Below are 25,161 nucleotides of genomic sequence, written 5' to 3'. Positions count from 1 at the left end.
TTCTCATACAGTCACACTCAGCTCAAAACATGCATATGGCCTATCTTCATTCAGTCATCGCACTGGGTATCTCACACTCTAGCATTCAAGTCACAACAGTCATTTGTAAACCAGTTTTGAAGACTTTAAAATGGTCTAACCTTAATTAACAGATACCAAAAAACTAATAAAAATTTGAATTTAAAGTTGAAATTAACTACTCTATACCCCTTATAAAAACTAGGGTATTGCTTATTACACACAGTGTGTGCAAATACACACTACCCAAATGCACTAAAAATGTGACTTAAAGTTATGTTTTTAGTGTATTATTGCACTTTTATACACATTGTGTGCAATAGATTTTTCCCTAAACACTAATCTACTACAATATAAAATTCAAACTTTACCAACTCTTGGTAAATTGGGCTCACAAGCTAGAGACAATAAACTTGGATTTCTTATGTGCAATAGACTTTTCCCTAAACACTAATCTACTACAATATAAAATTCAAACTTTACCAACTCTTGGTAAATTGGGCTCACAAGCTAGAGACAATAAACTTGGATTTCTTATCAGTAACTTGCTGGCCCTTCAACACACAATCCAACTGCTTTAAGAATCTTTCCATGGCTTGGACTGGTAGGGAAATCAGCACCATTATTCCATCCTCTCCTTTACTATTCTTACCAGGTATTTAAAAGCATGACACTCCAGGGATTGCCCCCACCTCACCCTTGGCTGGCCCACCATAAACTGATTTACCCCACCCATAGTCCACCTCTCCAAATTTGGCACGTGCCATACTCGACACAACGTACAACCCCACCCCATAGAAGTGGGGCCGACCCTTAATCACCATAAGATCAGAAACTGATCGCATGTACTCCTCTGTTACGTTGTCCTTCACCTTCTTCACCAATTCCACAGCATAACCCAATGGATTCTCACAAAGCTTCCCTGCAGTTGTGAGTGCCACAGAGAATGCAAAAACGTTGCCATAATAACCAGTGGGTAAAGGAGGGTCGAATTTAGCACGTGCGTTGACAATACACAACACACGAACCACTTCATGAGGTTTTGTATGGAGAGCTATGGTACGACAACGCCAGATGCATGCGGTGAGCAACTCGAAGGTGGAGCATTGTTTCAAGTGATGTGGCATGAATCTTCTGAGTGTGGACACCTCAGTGGGGCCAAAGAAAATGGTACAGTGGGCCATGTTGTCATCAACTGGGATTGAAATAATGGTGTCCGCAACTATTTCATCGTACTCTCGATGTGTGCATGTCACATGAGGTGGGTCCATTGCTTGAAGGAGATGTCTCTGCCACACAGGTAAGATGGAGGGAGCACTTGCACCACGTGCCATCTCGCCCACTGCCTTCATGAATTGCACCACTCCTGGGGCATCACTCATCGTGTGGTTGAGGCGAAGGGCGAAGATGACACCTTCACACTTGAGACGTGTCACCTGCCAATCATCACCGGGCAATATGATAATTGGTTTATGTAATTAATAAAGAATGATGCTAGAGTTATATTGTAATTGTACTATGTAACCTTTAAATACATGTGCCACCAATTATAAAAAGGTAACTTTATCTTTCATTTATCATGTTGTTTGACGGCCAAAATGGCCAAATACCACAATTTTTAAAAATTTTTAGCAAAAAAACACTGTTACAAAACTAAATAGATAAAAGCTACTTTTATAGTACTCGAGTTTGGCAATCTAATTTTTGGCCCAAAATGTGGTGGGCTGTGTTTTGTTCTTCCTGATGGTCTAGACCCACTACAAAAAACGGGGTCTATAGCCGTGTTTCAAAAACGCGGCTATAGACCCTGAAAACGCGGCTATATCCTATAGCCGCGTTTTCTAGAGCCGCGTTTGTAAACGCGGCCTAAGCGGCGCAGCAATAGACCCGCAGGGTCTGTAGCCGCGTTTTTAAAAACGCGGCTACAGACCGGACCTGAAGCCGCGTTTTTGAACCACGGCTATAGGCTTCAGGTCTATAGCTGCGTTTTTAAAAAACGCGGCTACAGACCCGCTTGAGCCGCGGTTATTAACGCGGCTATGGGCTGCGGACTATAGCCGCGTTTATAAAAAACGCGGCTATAGCCCTCTGTCAGGTTCGTTTGCCAACCTTTCATACAAACTATAGCCGCGTTTGTAAAACGCGGCTATAGCTTCTATTTTTTTTTTTTTTTTTTTTTATCCTGCCCTCTTTTGTGGCTGTTTTTTCCCTGTTATCAAAACTGAAGAATTTTTCCCTGCTATCACAAGTTTCCAACACAACACAACCATCCAAAATGTCTCTTTAGTTCCCTGCTATTACAAGAATGTCAAAATGTCTCTTTAGAAAAAGTGGTGAGCTGTGTATTCACAGCATCCAAGTAGCAGCACTTGATCCTGCAAAAATACAGTGCCAAGAATGTCAAATCCTAAACTCCTGGTTCTCTCACATTTGAAACGGCAGTAAAAGCATGGTGTAAGAATGTCAAACAATGGCCAACTAGTCAAATTGGCAATAAAAAGAACATATTTTTTAACAATGATCAACCAGTCAGACTATATTCCATGTCTCCAGCTAAAGTTTGTAGGCCACAAACATTTCAATTATTTTCATAGGCCTTAGCAAGGATCCAGGAAGAGTACCCAAAACAATAAAGATAAACTTTCCTTCAAAAGCTTAGAATTCCAAAGTAAAATAGAACAATAATATATAATTAAAAAATTGGTGAAAGTAATGATAAGACAAGTGTTACATTAACCCAAACATGACAATCAGTAATAGTGAATGGTAAATGTTTACACGCCTCATGAAGCGGACAACTACAGATTTCTACCTTTTGCAACATCTTTGTAAACCAAAGCCTTTGTTCCTATTTCAATAAGAGCGATGCTTAGGGACAATTCCTTTAGAGTTGTACCTTAGCTTCCCCAATTAAATTTAAGCATGTGACTACATTGGGCAAGGCAATACAAATGTGTTATGTATCTGAAGGACAATTAAATTTAACAATGTGGCTCATGGATTAATACAACCACTTCCACAACCTTGTTCATCATGTCACAAAGCCAATTTAACAGTCCAAGAAAAAGAATTCTTTTTCTATTCTTTTTTATAAGTAAAAACAAATTATTAAATACAGTCTCCATCTTGGTTGAAGATAAATTTCCCCTTATTGGTTGAAGATAGCACTTATCCTATGCTATTGGTTGAAGATAAATTTCATAAATGATTTAGAGCTCAAACAGAAACTCAAAAAAGAGAATCAAAATTTATCTACATTTGACATCCACTCGTAATGGCTAATTTATCTACAAACAGAATCAGTTTTCTGGTTTCTTTATACAACAATTATGCACATTTTGGCATCTTTCACCACAACATCAAAGTTAACCATCACAAAAGGAGGAGATTAGGGAGGGAAGGGGGGATATATAATCCACTGCTTAGCTTTAGTTTCATCTACAAATTCCCAAGAAAATAAATGGTTTAACTTGTACAACAAAAGAGGAAAACTATATATACTGGGAACATATTTTTGACAAGGACAGCAAAAACCCATATAATTTGATTATGAAATTAAATTTATTTTTTAGAAAAGTAGTAGAATTAAAGTTTTAAATTCCAATAAACTTTAGCTCAAATGGGACCTCCACCCCTTGTAGGCCATGCGGAGTGTGTATAAATTACCAATCAAAAATTAAGTTAGAGGATTAAAATGTGCAAAAGGGACAACCAAAATGCAGAGGGAGCATTCCAAGGGCAACCACCCTTTCATGAAAAAGGGAGGAAAAAAGGAAAATACAATTCAGTTCAATTGTTTACAGCAGCTAGCTAAACTTAAGAATAAAATCCTTAAAAGAACCAAAGCAGCTAGCTAAACTTAAGAAAATAAAGCTCTTAGAAATCTAATTTTTGTCTCTCCCAAGGATTTCTCATGCCCTAAAATGCCCATGTATTTTTTTCATACCAAAATACTCCACATAAAGCAAAAATGAACACTATGTAACAAACAAACTCCTCCCAACAATTAAAGAGCGCTAATAATGGAACAACGTAAAAGTAAATGATCCACAGTCTCTTCATCCCTTTGGACAAGTAGGACCATCCAATAATAAACATTTTACACTTCACCAATTCCCAATATTCAGAATACAACTCAAAGCTGCAGTCTACACAAAGAAAGAAACTTTACTACAGTTTCTCATATATCTCTAATGATTTTTCCTTAATAATATGTTTTGACCTTAAACATAAGAGTCCTACTTGGTTCCTATGTGTTACACCGTCTCAACACCATACCCTTGTACAGCATGTAAAAGAAAAAAGAGTGTTAATTGATTCAACCCCCTAGCACACCAGCCAAGCAAGTCTAAAGTTGCAGCAAACAATCCCATGCAAAAGCCACAGTGCGCTCTCACAAGAAGAAATAGGATTTAAATCAAGGGAACTATTGCATCTCACCTCACCACACCACAACACCCCCCCCCCCCCCCCCCCCCAAAAAAAAAAGGCAGCAGTTTAGCCCCATCTCCAGCCTTAAAAAGTCATTGGAAACTCCCACTTGTTCCTATTCCTTTAGCCCATCGTCTAGGAGTCCACCTCCCTTACTTTTTTTTTTCTTCTATACTTCAGACTTACCACCCTTCTCCCTAAACTACCCCTCTCCATGACAATCCACTGACACCATTTACCTAACAAAGCCCGAAAGAAACCATGTAAACTCCTAGCAGCCAAACATCCCAGTAAGTTATAAATTTATTCAATCTAAATTAATCCAAACTTATTTTCATTCAATTTAACTATAAGAAATTGTCATTATGATGAATCATAGTCTTGTCTTTTTTCTTTTCTTTTTTGAGAAACCACAGTCAAATAATTATAGCTATAAAATGTATTATTTTTTAATGATCTTATTAATGGATAATTATAAATGTGAATTACCAGATTTTTCTAGTCCTATATTTTAATATTCCAAACAAATGCATCATAAAGATTGGAATTCAACAGAAGGAATGTAAGGCATGCTAGCTTTTTTCAGTCTCGAGATGGGTTTCCCCTAGTTACATATAACACTTTCATTTCTCCCTTGATACTTTTCTCCATTTTTCCCACTATTTTTCTTAATAATCTAAATTAACTCTCAATAGCAAGGCCCAATATGGAAAGGATCGCCTCCAATAGAATCCTCCAATGCCCTCCTATTTTTAGCCTGATGTGTGACACATGGTATTATTTGATTTTTGAATGCCACATGTCTTAGATTTAAATAAAAATTGGAGGAATCGCAAGGGATCTTATTCTGGCCCATTATGCTCTAAACGAATAAAGGAGGTAGATGCATTTGGACATCACTACATCACAACAAGAAAACAAGAAAGGCAAGTATTGAACAATAGATCACATCAAACAACACTATTCAGCTTCATAGCCCTAGACATACATATATCAACAGTGAAAGTGGCAAAGCTTCTAACTTGGTTCTGGACCACTTGAGAAGCTGCTCTATAGCGTTCGCGAATCAGTCTTCCCGGTTCTCCTATTAATTGAAAATAAATTTCAAACAGAGTTAATTTATGATTGACATTAAATAAATAGATAAATAAAGTTAAAATATTCTCTCTCACAGAATACAACAACTCAATATTTGTTACCTAGAGGATAAATTGTAGGAATTTGCAAGAGAACTGTATAAACACCATTTATTGTTCAAAACTATCAAAATATAGAACCATTCATTTAAGTAAAAGGAAATACATACGAAATCATTTTCAAACCTTAAAACTAACCCATAGCTAAAAAACTGCCTAGTTAATTTTTGAAGGAAACACCAAGAACAAAAGCATGACGACTTTACATGTGACAAATACATTTCACTTTTTCTTTTTGTTTTCTTTTTTTCCTCTTCTTTTAGCCTCAAAAGAAGGCCAGCTACAAATAATACATATACATTTATGTATCTATGATCATATGAGATAAAGAATGACAATGCATCACCTTATCATGATTGATAAGATAACATCCATTGTTATATATGGGAAGACTATTTATGGATCCAATCAAATCAAATAAATCAACAGATCACAATCCAAGAATTAAAAGTACAGTTTATATAGATTATCAAAAAAGTACTTATATATGGATGTGTGGACCAAATGAATGATATCTTAGAATGATAAATAATATAAAATTTATGAGTCAATGAAATTTTTTTTTTATATATATTATGGAAGACTATATTTATCCCATCCAAATTAAATAGATCTACAGATAATAAAGCCAAGAACTGCAAAATTCAGTTTTTATGAATTGGTGGACAAAATGAGTGATATCTTTGAACAATAAATAATATCTAAAGTATAGCTAATTGCAATTCTTCCAACATTGAAGGAGGGTGGTGGGGGTAGATATTATGGCACTGTTCAAAGAATTCCTTAAAACATGTATATTCAAAAAATCACTGAATGCTTCCTTTATTGCATTAATCACTAAAGAGTTTATCTCAGAAGCTGCCTTTATTGCATTCTTCCACCGATCCTATTTATCTACACATATATGCTTATAAGCGTTTGTTAAAACTCAAACTCAGAAACTACCCAACACAACCTTAGCGTAACCCTTGGCCACTTGAGCTACATCTAAGGTAGTGACATGAAAAAACGAGTATAAGAAACCCATCATACCAGCTCTTTCAGATTCCAGCTCTCCAGCAGACATACTTATGGGTTCAATTCCCATGGCTTGGAATACAAGTTCAGTCTGAAATGATTTCCCTTGCCCTTTTCCACCCCAAATACCTGTACATTATTTCCAAAAAAAATGATGTTCCATAAAAACCATGAAGTGTAAGAGCATAATTCCCCCCCCCCCCCCACACCCCCTTTTAACATGCTAAGCAATCTCAAATTAATATTACAAACATATGGTGTAAAATAGAACTCCTCTTATCACACTAAAACTCCAAACATTGAAAGGTTTCTTGACTATAATGGTATAAAAGGCATGCAAGAATTGTCTTCAAAAAAGGGATGCAAAAGCTAGACAGCATAACAAATGGCCTAAAAATAATTAACAGACATATGAATAAGCTTGCCAGTAAAACATTATTGGTCTTTATATTTTAAGAAAGAGAAAAATGATAAAGAAGAGCACTTGCAATAGGAAGCACCCATAAATGAATTTTATAAAATAATTATTTACCAAAATTTTTTTCTCCTTGATGGAAACTTTCACAAATTAGTGAAAAAATCGATGTACTTACCAAGGATCAAAGGAATCTTGATATCAAGAAGATGAGCAATGTAGTTCTTGACAATGTGCGTTACTGCATCAACAGCAAAACATATACAAATACAAAAGAACATAAGTCTCAATGTATCTAAATAAAATGATTTGATAAGCTGCATAAGCAGTAGAGAGTAAAAAAATAAAACAAGTTTGTAATCCTACCATAAAAACACAATAATTATACACATACACTTGACAGGTTAGCACCAAAATGTAAATGAAAAGGCCCAAAAGTTAACATCATGGACTTGAGAACTCAATGTTAGAGTTGATAATTTGGGATAAACACAAGATGTCAAAACTACTAACAAAAATCTATGCATAAGGGTACATCAAGATATTAATATCTTTGTGAGCTCATAATATATAACATCCATGCTTGTCTCTATTGGTTTCATTATTTTAAAAAACTATTAACTAAGAATTTAAACCAAAAAACACTAAGTAAAACAGCAGGTCTCTTGACCAAATACAGTCATTGCTCTCCCTCCAAGTAGTCCACATATTACAGAAAGGAGTAGGCCCAAATCTCACCACGGTCATTATAATGAGATCTCCCTTTCCAACTTGCAATCATTTCAATCAGAGTCCAACCATTACCCAATGCATCCCAAATAAAGACAAAGTTAATAATTAAAACTCTCTGGCCATGACACAATGTAGACTCTTCCCTCTTTTATTACCAAAATATTGATAGTCAGAATCTTTCCCAAAGCAGCTCCCCATCCAAAAAGGCTACTTTACGTAGCATACCAAATACTCCTTTTTCGAAGTACAAATGTATTCTCAATTTCATTTAATTAAGCACCATATATATGAAGTTGTTTAAAGCTCAACCAACTAATTTAACTTCCAAGTTACCAAAGTAGGGCTTCTTGCAGACTTATTTAGTGAAGAAGCGTTGAGTCACTGACCTCTTGATGGCAAACCAAATTAAGAAGATAAGGAAGACACGTATTCAAGGAAGCTAGAAAGATAAAAATTAGTCATAATCCTTGCTAATTCAACTCTATCCTCCAAATATTTTAAAAAACAAAAATAGAGGGTTGGTTGTAGAATTTGGTTAAAAACGCATTGACTATTCGAATGGCAAAGAAAAATGATGGCAACATATACACAAATAACATAAATAATTGAAGAGACTTAAACATGATTGGTATGGCATTTTTCCTAGGAAATTCCTAACTCTTTCCCACCTTTGAGATATATGTGATACTTTCAATCTATGTCTATGAGGTATATGTGGTCGTCATGCTCATACGTACTATAGCTTTGTTTTCCTTCAAACTTGGGACTAATTAAAGTGACACATATGGCAATTACTTGCGCTCCTTAACTTGTATTTCAATAACAAATGCAAGTTGCTTAAGCAGAGAATCAATGAATGGCTTAAGCACTGATGCTCGGCTAACAATTAAATCCACCAATATTATTAGTCAAATCGTATCAAATTCGTATACAGTTTCAACCCCCTCAAGGCTTCCAATATCATCAAATCAGCAACTACATAAAATTTCATATAAGTGGGTGAAAAGAGTTTTCACAAAATCAAAGGAACTCATTGCTAGACAGGACATCCAACATTTTATGTCTACTGAATTGTCTGAAATGATATTCTCACAAATCTCATTTATTTTTTCAAATTAAGACAAGAGAATGAGAAAAACATTAGAAGCAGAATCTACTAGGCTTAGAGCATATTTTTTGCATGAAATATTGATTAATTTTCCAGAATGAGATTGGGATTGGGCATTTCTATGAATCTAACTTGAACTATCTTATGTTAAAGGTCTTGGCTACTAAAATGCCTATGACAACTAAAACAAAAAGAAAACTGTGTCTTACTTGTATTCACTCTTGAAAAGTCTTGAAGAGGTGGAATTTTTTTTTAAAACCATTTTGGCAACTCTTTCAATGCCCAAATGATAGGGTGCAGTTTATATTGAGAAGGATGAATAAAGATTAAAAAATGACTTAAGCACCATTTGGTCAGTGCCACAAAAAGTACTTCATTGCTTTTAAAATACGAAAATTAGAATCATATGAAACAGGAATTATTTTTTGCTTTGAAAAATCATGTATTTGATGACCCAAATCAAAGCATGATGAAAATTTTAAACTCTGACAAAAAAAATTAACTGCTTCTAATGTTTACAAAATTTTAAAATTAACACTCAACAGCACATAGCCACATACACCTTTGATCATACTTGTTTTAACTAATGATAACACACCCAAAAAAAAAAAAAAAGGCCCGAAGCATGTAACCATGTTTCATCCACACCATGGACAATGATTTGAAAGGTCATTCACAACAGATGCAATGCAATAGGAATTTGACTAACAACAAACCACTTAGAAGAGCACATGTGAGATAAGCGGACAACTACTTTCTATAACCAAAACAAAATAATAAACAAGTATTTAGAAGAATAGTGATGACCTGATCTCATTCTCACCTTGGAGACGCATTCCAACTCGGCGAACTTGAAAGCGAGGCCAATCGACGGAGGAGATTGAAAGACGAGGGCGGCCGTTGGATGGGTTGGGTTTGGAAGAGGAGGAGTCGGTGAGGCCGAATAAGAGCTTCGAAATGAGAGAGAGTTTGGGTTTGGGCAGGTGAGTGAGAGAGAGCAAGAAGGAGTCGATGGAGGAGGGGTTTCTGATTTAGGGTTTTTTGCAATCTGATTAATTTAGGAATGATTTAGGGAATTTTTTTTTTTTTTTATATTTATACTAAATGTTGAAGCTGCGTTTAATCAAACGCGGCTTCAACATTTAGGAGCTGCGTTTGATTAAAACGCAGCTTCTGCGGGTCTGGAGCAGCGTTTAAAAAACGCTGCTCCAGAAATAATTAAAAAAAAAAAAAAGGAAATCCCTATAGCCGCGTTTCTAGAAACGCGGCTAAAATCCTACCAGCCAAACGCAGCCTCAACACCAAAGAACGCGGCTTCAGTGCGGGTCTATAGCCGCGTTTAGTAAACGCGGCTATACGTGTTACCTGGAGCTGCGTTTTTGTAAAACGCGGTTCAAAACCCATGTCTGTAGCCGCGTTTTACAAAAACGCGGCTGAAAAACGCGGCCCAAAAGCGCGTTTTTTGTAGTGACCTTTTGTAATCTCATTTACTCAAAAAAAAAAAAAAAAAAAAAGATTAGTAGTGTTAGACCATTAGCATATGGCTTGACTATATCTATTTGAATAACATTATCAAATTTGAAAGTGTTTATGTAACAAACATGCACAAAATATCTATTTATGACAGGAAAGGGAAAATAAGTAAATAACATTCTGGATCTTTCCTAAAAAGAAATGGACCGCCAATATTTTAGCTTTCATCAATAAATTTGAAATAGTTGTCGAAATACTGTTTATTATTTAATATAAAAAACTACTTTGTTGGTGACTACCTCAAACTACAAAACGATCAATTAGAGCAAAAAAAAAAAAATCTAGAAACACAGCGAAAGATTTTAAATCACAGAGTGATCTACTTAAATTTCTCCTTACAAACACAAAAAGAAAAATTAGAAGATAAACTAAGTACAATTTTAAAGACTACGTAATTTTTCAAAATTTTCTTACATATATTTTAACAAATTTTTTCTGTACATTTCTAAAATCAACATCAAAATAAAGTAATAATTTATTATGCATTTGGGAATTGGGAGTATACTCCACCCTCCCATGTAGGATAGGTCCTACTGACTCACCTCATGTGAAAGGGAAGACCAGAATATACAATAATTGTCCTAAACCTAAATAATGCACTGCAACACTGCTCACATTGATCATCTTTACTGTCCTAGTTATCGTATGGAGATAAAGCTGATTCATGCCTTCAAAAGCCATGTGTAATTGAAGGCATGAATCAGCTTTATTGACTCATCCTTATCTCCATACGATAACTAGGACAGTAAAGATGATCTCTCAGCCAAAAAAAGGACAATAAAGATGTAATTGAAGGACAATAAAGATGTAATTGAAGGCATGATATATCTGGGTATAATGAAGGCTTTATGGTTGGCTAGAAATGGTATATTGTGGGTTGTGCCAAGAAGTATTGTGATTTTAGTCAATTAGATGGTATTCTTGTTGAAATTCTATAATTAATGTCTTCTATTTTAGTTGTTGATTTTAATTCTATTCTCTTTTTTTGTAATTAGGAGCATGTTCTCTTTATTGCAGTCCGTACCCCCAGGGCTCACTCCTAGGGCCAGAATCTAGTCTGACCAAGCTCTACATTGTGGTTTCCGAAAATCTCCCACCTACTTGTTGTGTGTATAGCATTCACATCAACAATTGTAAAAATTTTAATATTTACAATTTCAAAATATTACTTTTATAATTTTAACACTTTATTTTATAATATACTAAACATCAAACATTATATTTTTTTTTTATAATTTCATTTAAATATTCTTTCTTTAATATTTTTATTCATTTTTTTTATAACTTCATTCAATTCTTATTCTTTCTTTTTTTTTAAAAAGTGGGCTCCACCTAAATAAAAAAATAATATAAGTTTTATAATTTGTGAACAGTGCGGTCTCAAATTTGAGATTGCATTGTTCATTAATGCCAAATATTATGACATTTAAAACACCTGATGAAAGTAATTTTTTAGAGTTTGGTGTGTCAAATGCCAAATATTTGGTATTTGACATACTTGATAGGAATGCTCTTAGAGAGGAGAATTTGAGAGTTGAATCACATACATAAGACAATACAAATGATGTTATTACCACTAAATTATCACACAAATCTCATATAATGGTTATTTTTATTTTTAAAAAAATATATGAATAATTTGAATTTTAATTTTTTAAAAAGTCAAATTTTATTAAGAATTCTGATTTAACGATTTTCTAGTAAGTAGATGAATCATAAGATTTTTGTTACTTAGAAAATGATTATTATAACAATTTTATTTTTATACCATATAGTAACCATTATGCATTTAAAACTTTGAAGTTTAACCTCAAAGCCATAGATTTTCTTTTTCTATTCTATATGAAAAAAAAAAAACCTCAAAACCATAACAATTTATAAACTTTAGTATATAATTATTTCCAAGTGTTGTTACTTATACACTTGTATGGGCACGATTTGCACCTAAGCCCAAAATAAGAAGGGAATAGGCCCAAAGAGCTCGATACAATGCATTTGTAGAGAGTGGGCTAGAAATTTAGGTTCTAATGAGTTTATATAACAATGACCGTGGGTTAATATCACAATATGGAATAGTTTGTATAATGAAAATTGTCCTCGGACTCAAGCTGAAGATGTTGATTCTTATATTTCTTTCTCTTAAGGACAGATTAAAGATATTGTTCCTCAATCTACAGTATTTTTCTCTCCCTATTTCTCTTGATCCCCCCCTTTCTCAAGGACATTCTTCTATTTTACACTTCCTCTTTTTCCTCATTTCTTCCCTTCACGTGTAGGTCTAGACTGCTAGTGTTGATACTTGTCCTATCAGCACCTTCCTAAAGTCTTTGGGGTAATAGCTGTAAGGCTGAAAATCAGTGTTTAGATATCACTTCTTTATTAATGTGACCAAAGATTTGGATACAGAGCATTCAATGCGGTAGTAGCAGTTTTTTTAAAGATATTTGGTAGCCGTTCCTTGGCTTTGTGTCCCCATGAAACATATCCTCATGAAGAGGACCTCCTGGAAGATCATTCTGGACAATAGGACGTACCATCTGACCTTTGCTTCGCTTAGCCGAGGAGACACCCATCCTCGGATTACCTCCCTTAGCTTCCTCGGTCGCAACTTGCTTGTGGACCTCTAGGTCTGACATCTTCATTACTGTTGATCCATTCTCGGACAAATGAGCACCCTCAGATGAAGCCCATGGCTCAATATGTATTTTTGGGCTTTTTATCCTTACAATAGCCCCTTTAAACTCAAATTTTCCCTCCTATCTAAGGAGAAAAGCGGGGTTTTGATTCTAAGCAGTGGCCTTCACACGCTTCCTTAACCTCTTCATGTGAGAATGTCGCTTCATGTGCTTTGTAACTGTTTTCGATGCTTCAGAGCCAATGATGTCTCATTAAATGCTCCAGGCGGCGCTCTATTCTCGGTATTCTACTGTGGGATGTAGATCATACGGTTGACATTTCTCCTTGAATTTTGAGTGGGATAACTCTCACTCAATCCCGCCTCCTATATAAGGCGCCTGGGGGGTCGCAATTTTTCTCTACTTTACAAATTTGTTAGCCCCTAAGAATTCTCGAACTCTCCTGCTTCCAAGAATTCTTCAATCTCCTAACTCTCAAGAAGTTCCTAAAGTGTCACCTGTTCTTATTCTTGTAAGTTTTCACGCTCCTAGGTTCTTTTCTCCTCGGCTGCTCTTCTCGGCCTCCTAACCTTTACCCCTTTTTCAAATTCATTTTCTTTTAATTTGTTCAAATGGGTAGATTCAAAGACTTGGTAGACTCTCCCGCTAGTATGGAGGGCTTTAGAGCCAAATATCACATTCCACAGGGAGTTGCCCTGAGGTATTGTGCCCCAGATTAGATAGTTACTAATAAGAAAGAAGGGGAGGTTGTTATTCCTATGATCACTTTCAGAGAAGGAGGAATGACGCTTCCCATAGGGAGGGTAACTTAAGACTACCTGTTCAACCATAGGTTGTGCCCTCATCAATGTGCGCCCAACGTGTTTAGAATTTTAGGTAGTGTCGATGCTCTCAATAAGCAGATGGGTTTGAGACTTACATGGCACGATGTCGTCCATATGTACAAGTGCCATTCACTCGCTGACTCGAGGTATTACCTCAAGTCTAGGTCTAACATTGTTAGGCTTATATCGTGTCTTCCCAAGTCCAACAAGGGCATGAAAGATGACTACCTAATCGCCTCCGGGGAGTTGCACGAGGGTTTTCACTACCCAACTTGGGAGGGAAAGCCAAGTGGGGTACCTTGGGGTTAGGTCCCTTGGCCCAAGATTTAGTTCTCTTAGCTTCGTTATTCATTCTTTTAATATTTCGTTTCCTTTTGATGATGGATTTTATTGGTCTGACCATGATTTGCTCCTCGGCTGTTTTTGCAGACAAAAAACACGTAGCGCCTCGCCTAAGCTAGGTCAAAGTCACGAACCTTAACAGAGTCTTAAGGTCCGAGGTGTTTGTGAGTGAGGACAGGCAGCTGAGGGCAATCCACTTCATCTTGGGATTGGAACTAATATCAGACATTTTTCAGGACGTGGACCATGCAATAACGGCAGGCGATCCTAGACTCCGAAGGATAGACGTTTCTAAACCTGGATTTCTTGCCCGAGAGGACATCGTGCCCGCCGATTTACCTCCCCCTCTCATTCTCCTTGAAACAGTAGCTCTAAGGGAAGAATCCGCTTCCTCACGTCTTTCACTTGAGGAGGAAATAGATCAATTCCAACTCAAGGAAGAAGAGGAGGTGCAAGTAGATTCCATCAAGCTTTCGGATTTTGAGGTTGGGCTTGATAGATCCCCAGCAGCTTGTTTCCCTCAGTTGGTAATCGCCGAAGTAGATAGTGATTTCGAGGAGGAAAGCACAATGGCTCTGAATTCGAGGAAGGGCCTAAAGGATCTCATGGCTACGAGGCATAAGGGGTCATCATCCAAAGAGGCCCCTAAATCCCAACTACCACTCACGCTTCCCTTTCACCCTCTTCCTCCTACAACCACAACCGGCCTGCTTCCTATAGCCAATCTAAAGAAGAAAAGGAATGAGCAAGAAGTGGAAGAGGGTGAGTTGGTCCCTCAACAAGAGGCCAAAAAACAAAAGACGGCCAAGGACAAACGGGTGTCCTTTGCGGATAACAGGGAAGATCCAACTACGGCCGAGGTGCTCCAACAACACATTTGGGCTCCTCGACTGGAGTTGGATGGCGCTGCCATCCCATGGAATTCCTCCATTAGGGAGTTCCAGAAAGGGCACTCCGCCTATGTTGCTAAAGCTTTAGAGTAGCCCATCCTCCTGCCGAAAGATATGGATGCTCTGAAGCACATAAGGCAGCAGGACCTCTTCATGTCGCTGAAGAGAGATCTTGCCATGGTAAATTCCACTATCACATCTGTTAGATAAATGCTATGGCACTTTTTACATTCTTTATTCTCTTACCTACTCTCTCTTTCTTTTTCATGGGATTCCTCTGCCATTCTTATGCAGGCTATCCAGGAAGTTTTTGTAGCCGAGGAGTGGATCAAGGATGCTCGGAATGAGACCAAGGCTGAGGCCCAACTCTATGCTCAGACTACCAAGGCCCTAGGAGCCGCGAAGTAGGAGAACCAAGAGCTAGCCAACAAGTTGATTGCTAAGGAGAGGGTGCGGAAGAGCGCTGAGTCTGGCTTAAAAAGTGTTTAGGACCAAGCTGAGGATCAGCGTAAACAGCTTCATCTTAAAGAAATAGATCTGGCCACACAGAAGTAGCTGGTTCTGGACCTTAAAGCTGGTTTGGAGAAAGCCAAAGCCGCCGCTCGGGTGGCCAAGGAACCTGCGGAGGCTGCAAAGCAAGCGTCCTACAATATCGGGGTAGAAGAAACTGAGATTCATTTGGCTGAGGAGCTGGCTGAAGTGTGTAGGGATTACTGCAAGGAGATGTGGGAAAAGGCCTTCAACTTTGCACTAGATTCTGTTTAATTCTTAGGAAAAAGTTGAAAAATATCAATTTACCCAAGGTATATAGTCCGAGGAGACAGGCATAGCCAAGGTTCTGTTTGATACTTAGAAAAGTGAGTTGAAGTATTAATTTACCCAAAGTAGATAGTCCGAGGAATCAGACATAACTAAGGTTCTGTTTAATATTTAGAAAAATGACTTGAAGTGTTAATTTACCCAAAGGAGATGGTATGAGGAACCAAACATAACTAAGGTTCTGTCTAACACTTAGAAAAAATGTTGAAAAGATATCATTTTTCCCAAGGTATATGGTCTGAAGAGCCAGGGATAGCCAAGGTTTTGTTTGATATTTAGAAAAATAACCTAAAGTATTAATTTACCTAAAGTAGATGGTTCGAGGAACCAGACATAACTAAGGTTTTATTTAATACTTAGAAAAATGTTGAAAAAATATCAATTTACCCAAGGTATGTGGTTCGAGGAGCTAGGCATAGCCAAGGTTCTGTTTGATATTTAGCTATAATGAAAAATGTAATGCATAAAGTAATAAGCGAGATATAACAGAAAAATCCTTCATTAATAATAATACCTTCGCAAGTTATTTACATTCCAGGGACGTGATACAACATTTTCATCCAAATCTTCCAGATAATAAGCCCCTATCCTAGCTACTAAGGTAATACAATATGACCCATCCCATTTGAGCCCCAACTTGCCCCATGCTGGGTTCTTTGCAGCACCCAAAACTTTTCTTATTACCAAATCCCCAGGCGCTAGTGGCCTTAACTTCACGTTTGAGTCATAGCCTTATTTGAGCTTATGCTGATAATACGCCAACTAAACTGTGGCGTTTTCTCTTCGTTCCTCAACCAAATCCAAGCCCCTTTCTGACAACCCATTATTGTTGCTCGGAGTAAATAAGCTCGTCCTCAATGTTGGGAAACCGGTTTTGAGAGAAATTACAGCCTCGACCCGTAAGTCATTGAAAATGGGGTCTCCCCTGTGGACCTACAAGGTGTAGTCCGATAGGTCCAAAGGATGTGTGGCACCATGTCACCCTTTAAGACTCCCCAAAGACTCATTTTGCGCTTCTCTCTGATCAAATTTTTTGAAATTGGCATGTGTTGAGTCAGGTTGTTTAGAAAGCACATCCACTTTATTGGTCTTGACTAAACTGCCATCCCTCAAATCTTCTCTATTTACCCCATTTTGGACAAATACCCTTTAGGCTAACGTCCCTCTCTAGATCACTCCCTAAGGGAAATCTCTCCATCCATTTCTAACTAAAGTCTTTTTCCTAGTAACCAGCATCCAAGGGCCATAGTTAGGATCTGATTGCTTCTCTTCCTCACTCCCTCAGTTTGGACTCCTCTCTGTTTCACTATCATTTCTCTCCATTTCCTTATTATGGTAGCAGCAGTTCTCTTGCTTGTGCCCAAGCCGCCCACAGCGGAAGCAAAGAGAAGAAATTCCTTCATATTTAACATGCTGCACCAACCTTCCTATTCTTATGGAATTAATTAACGGCTTCTCCAAATCAATCTGAATACAAAGCCTTGCATAAATTCCCTGTGAACCTGTGGTAGTGTAGGAATCAATGCGAAGCATAGGACCTATAGCACTACCTATCTCCTTCAAAACTTCCATGTCATAAAACTCGATAGGGAATTCAGGGAACCTCACCCAAACTACCACTGAGGTTAGATTATCCCCTGAAGCTCTGAAATAAGGCTCCCAAGGCTATAGATAGCCAAAAAATGCTCTCCAATAAACCATGGACCTCCACGAAGGACTTTATCATAATCATCTAAACTATAGAACTTGATCAAGAAAAAGTGTTTCCCAAGATTAACATAGTCAATATTAGCTGCAAGCTTCCATAAGGCATTGATCTTGAAAGTGAGATAGCTGAAACCAACAGTTCTATCAAACACTTTCACTATCAAAGCCTTTGACCATAGGGCTCTAATATGAGCCTTGGTTTCCTTCAACAGCTTGACTTTTGCCATCCCTTCAATGAGAGGTTCCGCCTCTGAATCCGACTCCTCCCCATCATCCCAAACATTGTCTAGCTTAAAGTCTTGTTCATAAGCTCCAGGTATGTCTCCTACAAGACTATCTTTGTAACTAACAAGAGTATGTCGTGGGGTAAAATGCTTTGCTCCACTACTTTCCTTAAACTTCTTGACACTACGACCCAGCTCATCTTCTTCCTCACTCGACCTTGTGGGTCATGACAATACTCTGCTTCCATGCTCACTGTAGAGAGGGAAAATTCCCGACCTATCACAAGCTCACACATCATACTACCAAGTCCACAAAATACAACCAATTACAAAGCGCCACGTATTGCTGTTAGGTTTTGCCATCGCTATTCAGAAACCAATAGAAATTTGCCAAGTGTCATTGAAATAAAGGCATGAAACTGCATCAGCAGGTGTAAGCAATGACACAAGCAGCTCCGCATATGTAAGCGATGACACAAGCAGCCCTGCATGTGTAAGCGATGACATAAGCGGACCAATCAAGCTGTGACAAGTGTCACCAATCAAACTCCGCCACGTGTCGCTCACCTACCCCTAAACTCCTATAAATAGAAGCCTTCCTAAGACATTTAGGAGGACACAGAACAGAGAGAAGGAAGAAGATATCTCGAGTTCAGAAACCCAGAAGCTCTGCCAAGATCAAACCTCAAAGCCTCCAAGAAATTTAAGAATTTCAACCTCGAATACAGACAACATTTGAAGCAAAGTCATCCAAACTACTCGTCCAAATCTCAAAGTTCACTAGAATCAAGCTCAAAAGCCTCCAGAAACCTTAACAAACCATAAATCAACGAAGCTCTACGGAATCAAGCCTCTAAAGCACCGAAGAACTTCCACCACAAACCTTCAAACACGAAGAACACACGAAGAACACGAAGAACAAAGAATTTCTAACAAGCTCATAGCCAGAGATTCATTGTAATTCCGTTTCAAAGATCGTCGATCCATTCCTCAGCCAAATTGAAGAATATCTTATGTTCAAATCAAAATCACATTACCATAATTCCAATCAATAAATCTTTCAAGGAGATCGAATCAGAGGATCACTCCTTTGTAATTACAGAGAATTGTACCACACATTTATCAATATAAATTCGTATTTGTGAAACTATTTTACTTGTTTGATTTATTTCGAACTAAGAAATTTAGTCGTCTACAAATTCTGGCACGCCCAGTGGGACTTCTCTGCCTCTCATCTCATTCTCCTTCAAAGAAAAAAATCTTCATCATCTTGCTACCAACTTCAATGGCCTCTAGCAAGAACATTCAAGCTTCAACAATAGCTACTTCAATTAAACTTGGTACGGCTACCACTAACAGTTGCATTGGAGCAATCAATTGTAGCCAACCTAAAGCTCACAATAAGCTTCAATCTCAATCAACCAAGGAAGCCAAGGTCCAGACAATCATCTCCTTAGACCCTCTTAAAAGAAACAAGGTCATCAACAAGGACATCTCCATCTTGGAACACCTCAAGTATGGGGGCAAATCCCCTTCTTCCTCCACAAGAAGCTGGTCGCACGATTTCTCTCTCCTCAAAGGGAACCCAAAAGATGAGATTTCATGTGCTCACTTCAATTCACTTCCTTCTCCATCATCTGTGGAAGTTGTGTCAGTCATGATGACTAACACCTCTACTATGGAAGAAAAGATGGCTGAAATGGAACAAAGGGTCGTCCTTCTCACAAAAGCACTTGAAGATAAGGACCTCCAAATTGCAACTTTAATGAACAAACTCGAAGTACAAGATCTTGGTGAATCAAGCCATGGTCATAAATTCGCATCTGCAAAGGATGATGAAGGGAAAGAAATTGAAAACACTCCCCGACAAGAACAATCCACCTCAATGGCCTCGATATCTGTCCAACAACTGCAGGACATGATAACGAACACCATACAAGCACAATATGGAGGTTCTTCCACACATTCTCTCATGTATTCAAAACCTTATACGAAGCGCATTGACAATATGAGAATGCCAAATGGGTATCAACCCCCCAAGTTCTTGCAATTCGATGGCAAGGGAAACCCTAAGCAACACATTGCTCACTTTGTAGAAACCTGTGAGAACACAGGGACTCAAGGAGGCCTCTTTGTAAAGCAGTTTGTTCGTTCACTGAAAGGAAACGCCTTTGATTGGTATACAGACTTGGAACCTGAGTCAATTGATAGTTGGGATCAGTTGGAAAGGGAGTTCCTTAATCGGTTTTACAGCACACGCCGCACGGTAAGCATGATGGAGCTTACCAATACTAAGCAGTGGAAAGATGAACCCGTTGTTGACTACATCAGTCGGTAGCGTTCTTTGAGTTTAGATTGTAAGGATAGACTATCTGAAATATCTGCTGTAGAAATGTGCATCCAAGGCATGCATTGGGGACTTCTGTACATCCTACAAGGGGTAAAACCCCGAACATTCGAAGAATTGGCAACTCGTGCGCACGACATGGAATTGAGTATTTGTTGCCATGAAAATATGAAACCTCCCATACCTGAGGAAAGCAGAAAGGAAGTAAAGATGAATGACAGGAATGCAAAAGGCAATCTCAAAGACCCAATAACTGTTAACACTACCATAGTTAAGGTTCCAAGGAGAGGAGCAAAGACAAATGAAAAACAACTTGGAGGATGGCAAAAGAACGAAGTGCGTCGTCTGACCTTTAAGGAACGTGAGCAAAAATCATATCCGTTCCCCAATGAAGATGTGCCAAACATCTTAGAACAACTATTGCAATTACGACTGGTTGAATTGCCAGAATGCAAGCGACCAGAAGACATAGGGAAAGTTGATGACCCTAACTACTGCAAATATCATCGCATCATTGGCCACCCAATTCAAAAATGCTTTGTCTTCAAAGAACAAATCATGAAGCTTGCCAAAGAAAACAAGATTGATCTAGACCTTGATGAAGTTGTCGGGTCAAACCATGTGACCATTGCTTGTGATGTACTTCCAACTCTCTGGCAAGCGGCAAACACCAATAAGGCTTACAAATTGATTGATCAGGAGGGTGTAAGGATCGGCCCCATCAATGGGAAGTTCCTCAAACGCTTCTATGCTTGAAAATCAAGAATTGCTCCTCGGTAAGAGCTTAAACTACCCACTGCAGCACTACAAGAGTACATGATATTTTTCCATTACCTTTGAAAGTGCACAAATAAGGAGAAATTAATCCCACTCTATGTCACCATTTGTGAGTGTGGCGTAGTGGTTGGATGCCCATGTCACCCTTGAGGTCAAGGTCTCGGGTTCGATTAGAGGTGATACCCACTATTGCACAATTGGTACCCATGAAATGCCATGGGGTGTAGGGCGAGGATTACACACGTGAGCCCTCCCTTTTTGTAAAAACAAAACAAAAAAAAATAAAAAAAAAAACAAAAAAACAAAACAAAAACAAAACAAAACAAAAAAAAATCATCAAAAACAAAACAAAAGAAAAAAAAAATCATCAAAAACAAAACAAAAGAAAAAAAAATCATCAAAAACAAAGCAAAAGAAAAAAAAAAGAATCATCAAAAAAAAAAATCTTGGTTGAACTACGTAAATGACTTGATCCCTCTCCAGGGTACGTAGGCAGCTTAGTACTTTTCACTAAGTTCAGTCACATAAAAAGAAGAAGGACTGCCAGTCTAGCTTGAAGAGTTTGTCCAAAGGTCGTCAACATGCTTTCAAGAACCCTTTGATTGGCAAGGCGTCGCTTAAGATCAATCAATTGCTCACTATATGATGTTCAAAGATCATTGTGGTAGAAAGTGATAGCTGCAAAGAATTGGTGTTACGTAGCTTTCCTTGAAATAATGATAACTTGATTCTCGGTTGTGGAGTAAAATAAAATCTTCAACCTCTGTTGCAAGGAATGGAGTCTGCATGGCATTGCTCATCTTTTGTGGACATATTCCCACGTCTCTGAAGTATACTTTGCATCACTTATCTCCTGGGGGCATCTTTTTTGTACCTTTCTAGTCTAGGCTATGTTGTCTCTCTTCTAGGATGTGCCACTTCACAACTCTGAAATTTGAACCACATCATCTCCCTTCTGAGTGGTGTTGTTTCACATCATGTCTCTAAAATCTGGACAACGTCACCTTCCTCCAACATTTGAAGTTGATGTTGCATCATCTCTCCTCTAAGGGCATGTTCGTGCAATGTCAAAATCATGGCGGCATTCTTCTCACATCTTCAAGGTTTTATTAGCATCTCTTTGCATCCTCAAAGTCTTGATGGGAGCTTCTTGAAACTTCAAACTTCATTATAAAGGCCAATATTAGTGTAGCTTCTGTGCAAATGGAGTGTTGACACGACTTCATGGCAAAGATGAATGTTGGCATAGCTTCTGTGCAAATAAAGTGTTGACGTAGCTTCATGGCAAAGATGAATGTTGGCATAGCTTCTGTGCAAATGGAGTGTTGACGTAGCTTCATGGCAAAGATGAATGTTGGCATAGCTTCTGTGCAAATGGAGTGTTGACACGACTTCATGGCAAAGATGAATGTTGGCATAGCTTCTGTGCAAATGGAGTGTTGACACGACTTCATGGCAAAGATGAATGTTGGCATAGCTTCTGTGCAAATGAAGTGTTGACGTAGCTTCATGGCAAAGATGAATGTTGGCATAGCTTCTGTGCAAATGGAGTGTTGACACGACTTTATGGCAAAGATGAATGTTGGCATAGCTTCTGTGCAAATGAAGTGTTGACGTAGCTTCATGGCAAAAATGAATGTTGGCATGGCTTCTGTGCAAATGGAGTGTTGACACGACTGCATGACAAAAATGGATGTCGGCACGACTTCAATATAGATGAATTATTGGCCCAGCTTCGATGCAAATGAAGTGTTGACGTAGCTTCATGGCAAAGATGAATGTTGACATGGCTTTTGTGCAAATGAAGTGTTGACGTAGCTTCATAGCAAAGATGAATGTTGGCATGGCTTCTGTGCAAATAAAGTGTTGACGTAGCTTCATGGCAAAGATGAATGTTGGCATAGCTTTTGTGCAAATGAAGCGTTGACGTAGCTTTATGGGCAATAGCATTATTGTCTAGCTGAATATCCTTATGGAAACGTCGTTGCAAAGACGAATATCACTAAAAGATTGTTGATGCAAGAAAAGAATGTAACAACATGAAGGCATCCGTTCTTGCAACGTTGCTATCAATGAAATACAAAGTCACCAAATGAAGGCAAACACTTCTATGAGAACGTCAGCGTGAAGTTTGATGTCAAAACCCAAAGATCAAGGAAACTGAGCTGCAAAACAAAAACAAGCAATAAAACAAAAATGTCAGAAGAAAATCTCATTGCATGGCTAAACAAAGGATAAAAGAAAAAGAAAAAGAAAGAAAAAAAAAATCTTAAAAGGTAGAGAAGAAGACTGAAGGCTAAGAATGCCCAAATGAACAAAGCCAATCTCACCTCTTATATAGAGAATTTCTGCTAAACTAGCAGACAAAAAAAAATGGAAAAAGTCAGCAAAAATGGTTCTACCAACCGACCAATGAAAAAAACTTATATTCACATTTCAGAAATGTGAAAACAATTGGAATGCAAAGTCAGACTTTGCAAACTCAGATGCACTTCAAATCAGAGAAGTCTGCGCTAAATTTTGAAATGAAAGAGCATTTTCAGCCATAGAGACAGAAGATAATGCAAGTCTGAATTCATGGCAAGTCACATGGCAAGTCTAAATTTTTACATCCTATCAGGGCAGCCACCATAATGTCTTCATCCTGTCAGGGCAGCCACCAGAATTTTTGCATCCTGCCAGGGCGGCCACCACAAAATTAGACCAGAGAAAAAAAAAAGGCCACAAGTCCAAACAAAGACCCACGACTTTCTCGTCCATGTTTGTGAAAATCCAGACCTTATTTCAGAAATCTGACACCACAGGAGTCTTCTACAGCCTTCGATCCGCCAAACCTGAAAATTACAGGCCCAGATACCCGGCCACGCGCCACCACGCGCCGCCACAAATTCTCAGTGACCCGCGGGTTTCTCATTCAAAACTGTGCAAATCTGTGCACAATTTCACAAAACCGACCATATAGCAGTCTTCTACGGCCTTGTAACTGCAATATTTGAAAATTTCAAGCCCAAACGATGAGCCACGCGCCGCCAGAAGGTCCGGCAATCCCAGCGTCAGTTGCACGCGCTTCCACGCGCCGCTGGATGATTTCACGTGCTCCCACGCGCCGGCGCTCCCTCACGCGCTTGCACGCGCCACGCGTGACACGCACTCCTCGTCGATGATGTCACGGATGACGTCATCCTTCTGGCCCGGTTCAATCCAATTAGAACCGTTCCGACCCGGATCCGGACCGCCTGAAAAAAAAAAAAAAAAAAAAAACCTTTGACAAATTAAGACTTTGACTTTGACCACAAAGTCAAAATTTTCAAAACGGACCTGTCCCACTCAATTTTTCGCGTACTTTCCAATTTTGGGGTTTGTTTCTTCAACCGGGACTCGAAAATTGCACGACAGTCCGATTTCTAAAAAATTGACTTTTGCACAAATTTTGACCAAAAGTCAAAATTTTTAAGATTGACCTGTCTTGCTCAATTTTTCGTGTACTTTCCAATTTTGGGATCTGTTTCTTCAACCGAGACTAGAAAATTGCACGACAGTCCAATTTCTAAAAAAATTGACTTTTGCACAAATTTTGACCAAAAGTCAAAATTTTTAAGATTGACCTGTCTTGTTCAATTTTTCGTGTACTTTTCAAATTTTGGGTCTATTTATTCATTTGAGAATCCAAAATTGCTCAAATAGTGTGAGTCTACAACTATTGGCTTTGGTGTAAACTTTGACCGAAGATCAAGATATTCAAGCAAAACTTGTCCTATCAGGTCTTCACAAAGACTTTGATTTTGAAATCCAGGTATTTGTTTTGGACTTAAAAACTACACCCGCTTCTCCAAAGTACTAGCAGTGTCCAAGATTTAAGCTCTCAAGATCATAATTTGAGATCCATCCATTTGGTCTGGATTCCCTCAAAATTATCCTCCAGACTTGATCAAGGCTCCCCTTTCAAAAACAGACGAACTCTCACAAGTATGTCTCAAAATTGAAATTACATTGGGTCACTGCTTCAACCTATTATTTTCGTCGGTGCCTACCAGTCTCCAACCTAACGTTCCTATTCGGCGCCTACCATTCTCATCCACCGTTCCTATTCGGCGTCTACCATTCTCATCCACCATTCCCACCGAAAAGTCTCATCCGCCATTCTT

At 38.2% G+C, this 25,161-nt stretch overlaps 1 protein-coding gene, 1 long non-coding RNA gene and 1 pseudogene across 2 annotated transcripts; all 3 read right to left on the bottom strand.

Moving 5' to 3' along the window:
* Window positions 1-521: 521 nt before the first annotated feature.
* On the bottom strand, window positions 522-2,842 carry LOC142620061 (benzyl alcohol O-benzoyltransferase-like; annotated as a pseudogene).
* Window positions 2,843-5,084: 2,242 nt separating this feature from the next.
* Window positions 5,085-7,967, bottom strand: LOC142621258 (uncharacterized). The gene is made up of 4 exons (XR_012841738.1): window positions 7,472-7,967; window positions 7,256-7,318; window positions 6,678-6,791; window positions 5,085-5,533 (listed from the first exon to the last, which is right to left on the bottom strand). It is a non-coding gene; the product is annotated as an uncharacterized LOC142621258 (long non-coding RNA).
* A 9,275-nt stretch (window positions 7,968-17,242) lies between these two features.
* On the bottom strand, window positions 17,243-18,140 carry LOC142620060 (uncharacterized). The gene is made up of 3 exons (XM_075793497.1): window positions 18,130-18,140; window positions 17,708-18,013; window positions 17,243-17,606 (listed from the first exon to the last, which is right to left on the bottom strand). The coding sequence occupies exons 1-3, from the start codon at window positions 18,138-18,140 to the stop codon at window positions 17,243-17,245; spliced, it is 681 nt and encodes a 226-aa protein (XP_075649612.1).
* Window positions 18,141-25,161: the final 7,021 nt, after the last annotated feature.

The sequence above is a fragment of the Castanea sativa genome, chromosome 12 (assembly GCF_040712315.1).
Source record: "Castanea sativa cultivar Marrone di Chiusa Pesio chromosome 12, ASM4071231v1".
Taxonomy (NCBI): domain Eukaryota; kingdom Viridiplantae; phylum Streptophyta; class Magnoliopsida; order Fagales; family Fagaceae; genus Castanea; species Castanea sativa.
Note: the sequence above shows the minus strand (reverse complement) of the source record. Positions and strands in the feature narration are given on the sequence as shown.

Coding starts and splice junctions, on each gene's coding strand:
- LOC142620060 (XM_075793497.1), bottom strand. Junction 17,607..17,707: donor AAACACTTTTTCTTGATCAA/GTTCTATAGTTT, acceptor GCCTTATTTCAG/AGCTTCAGGGGATAATCTAA.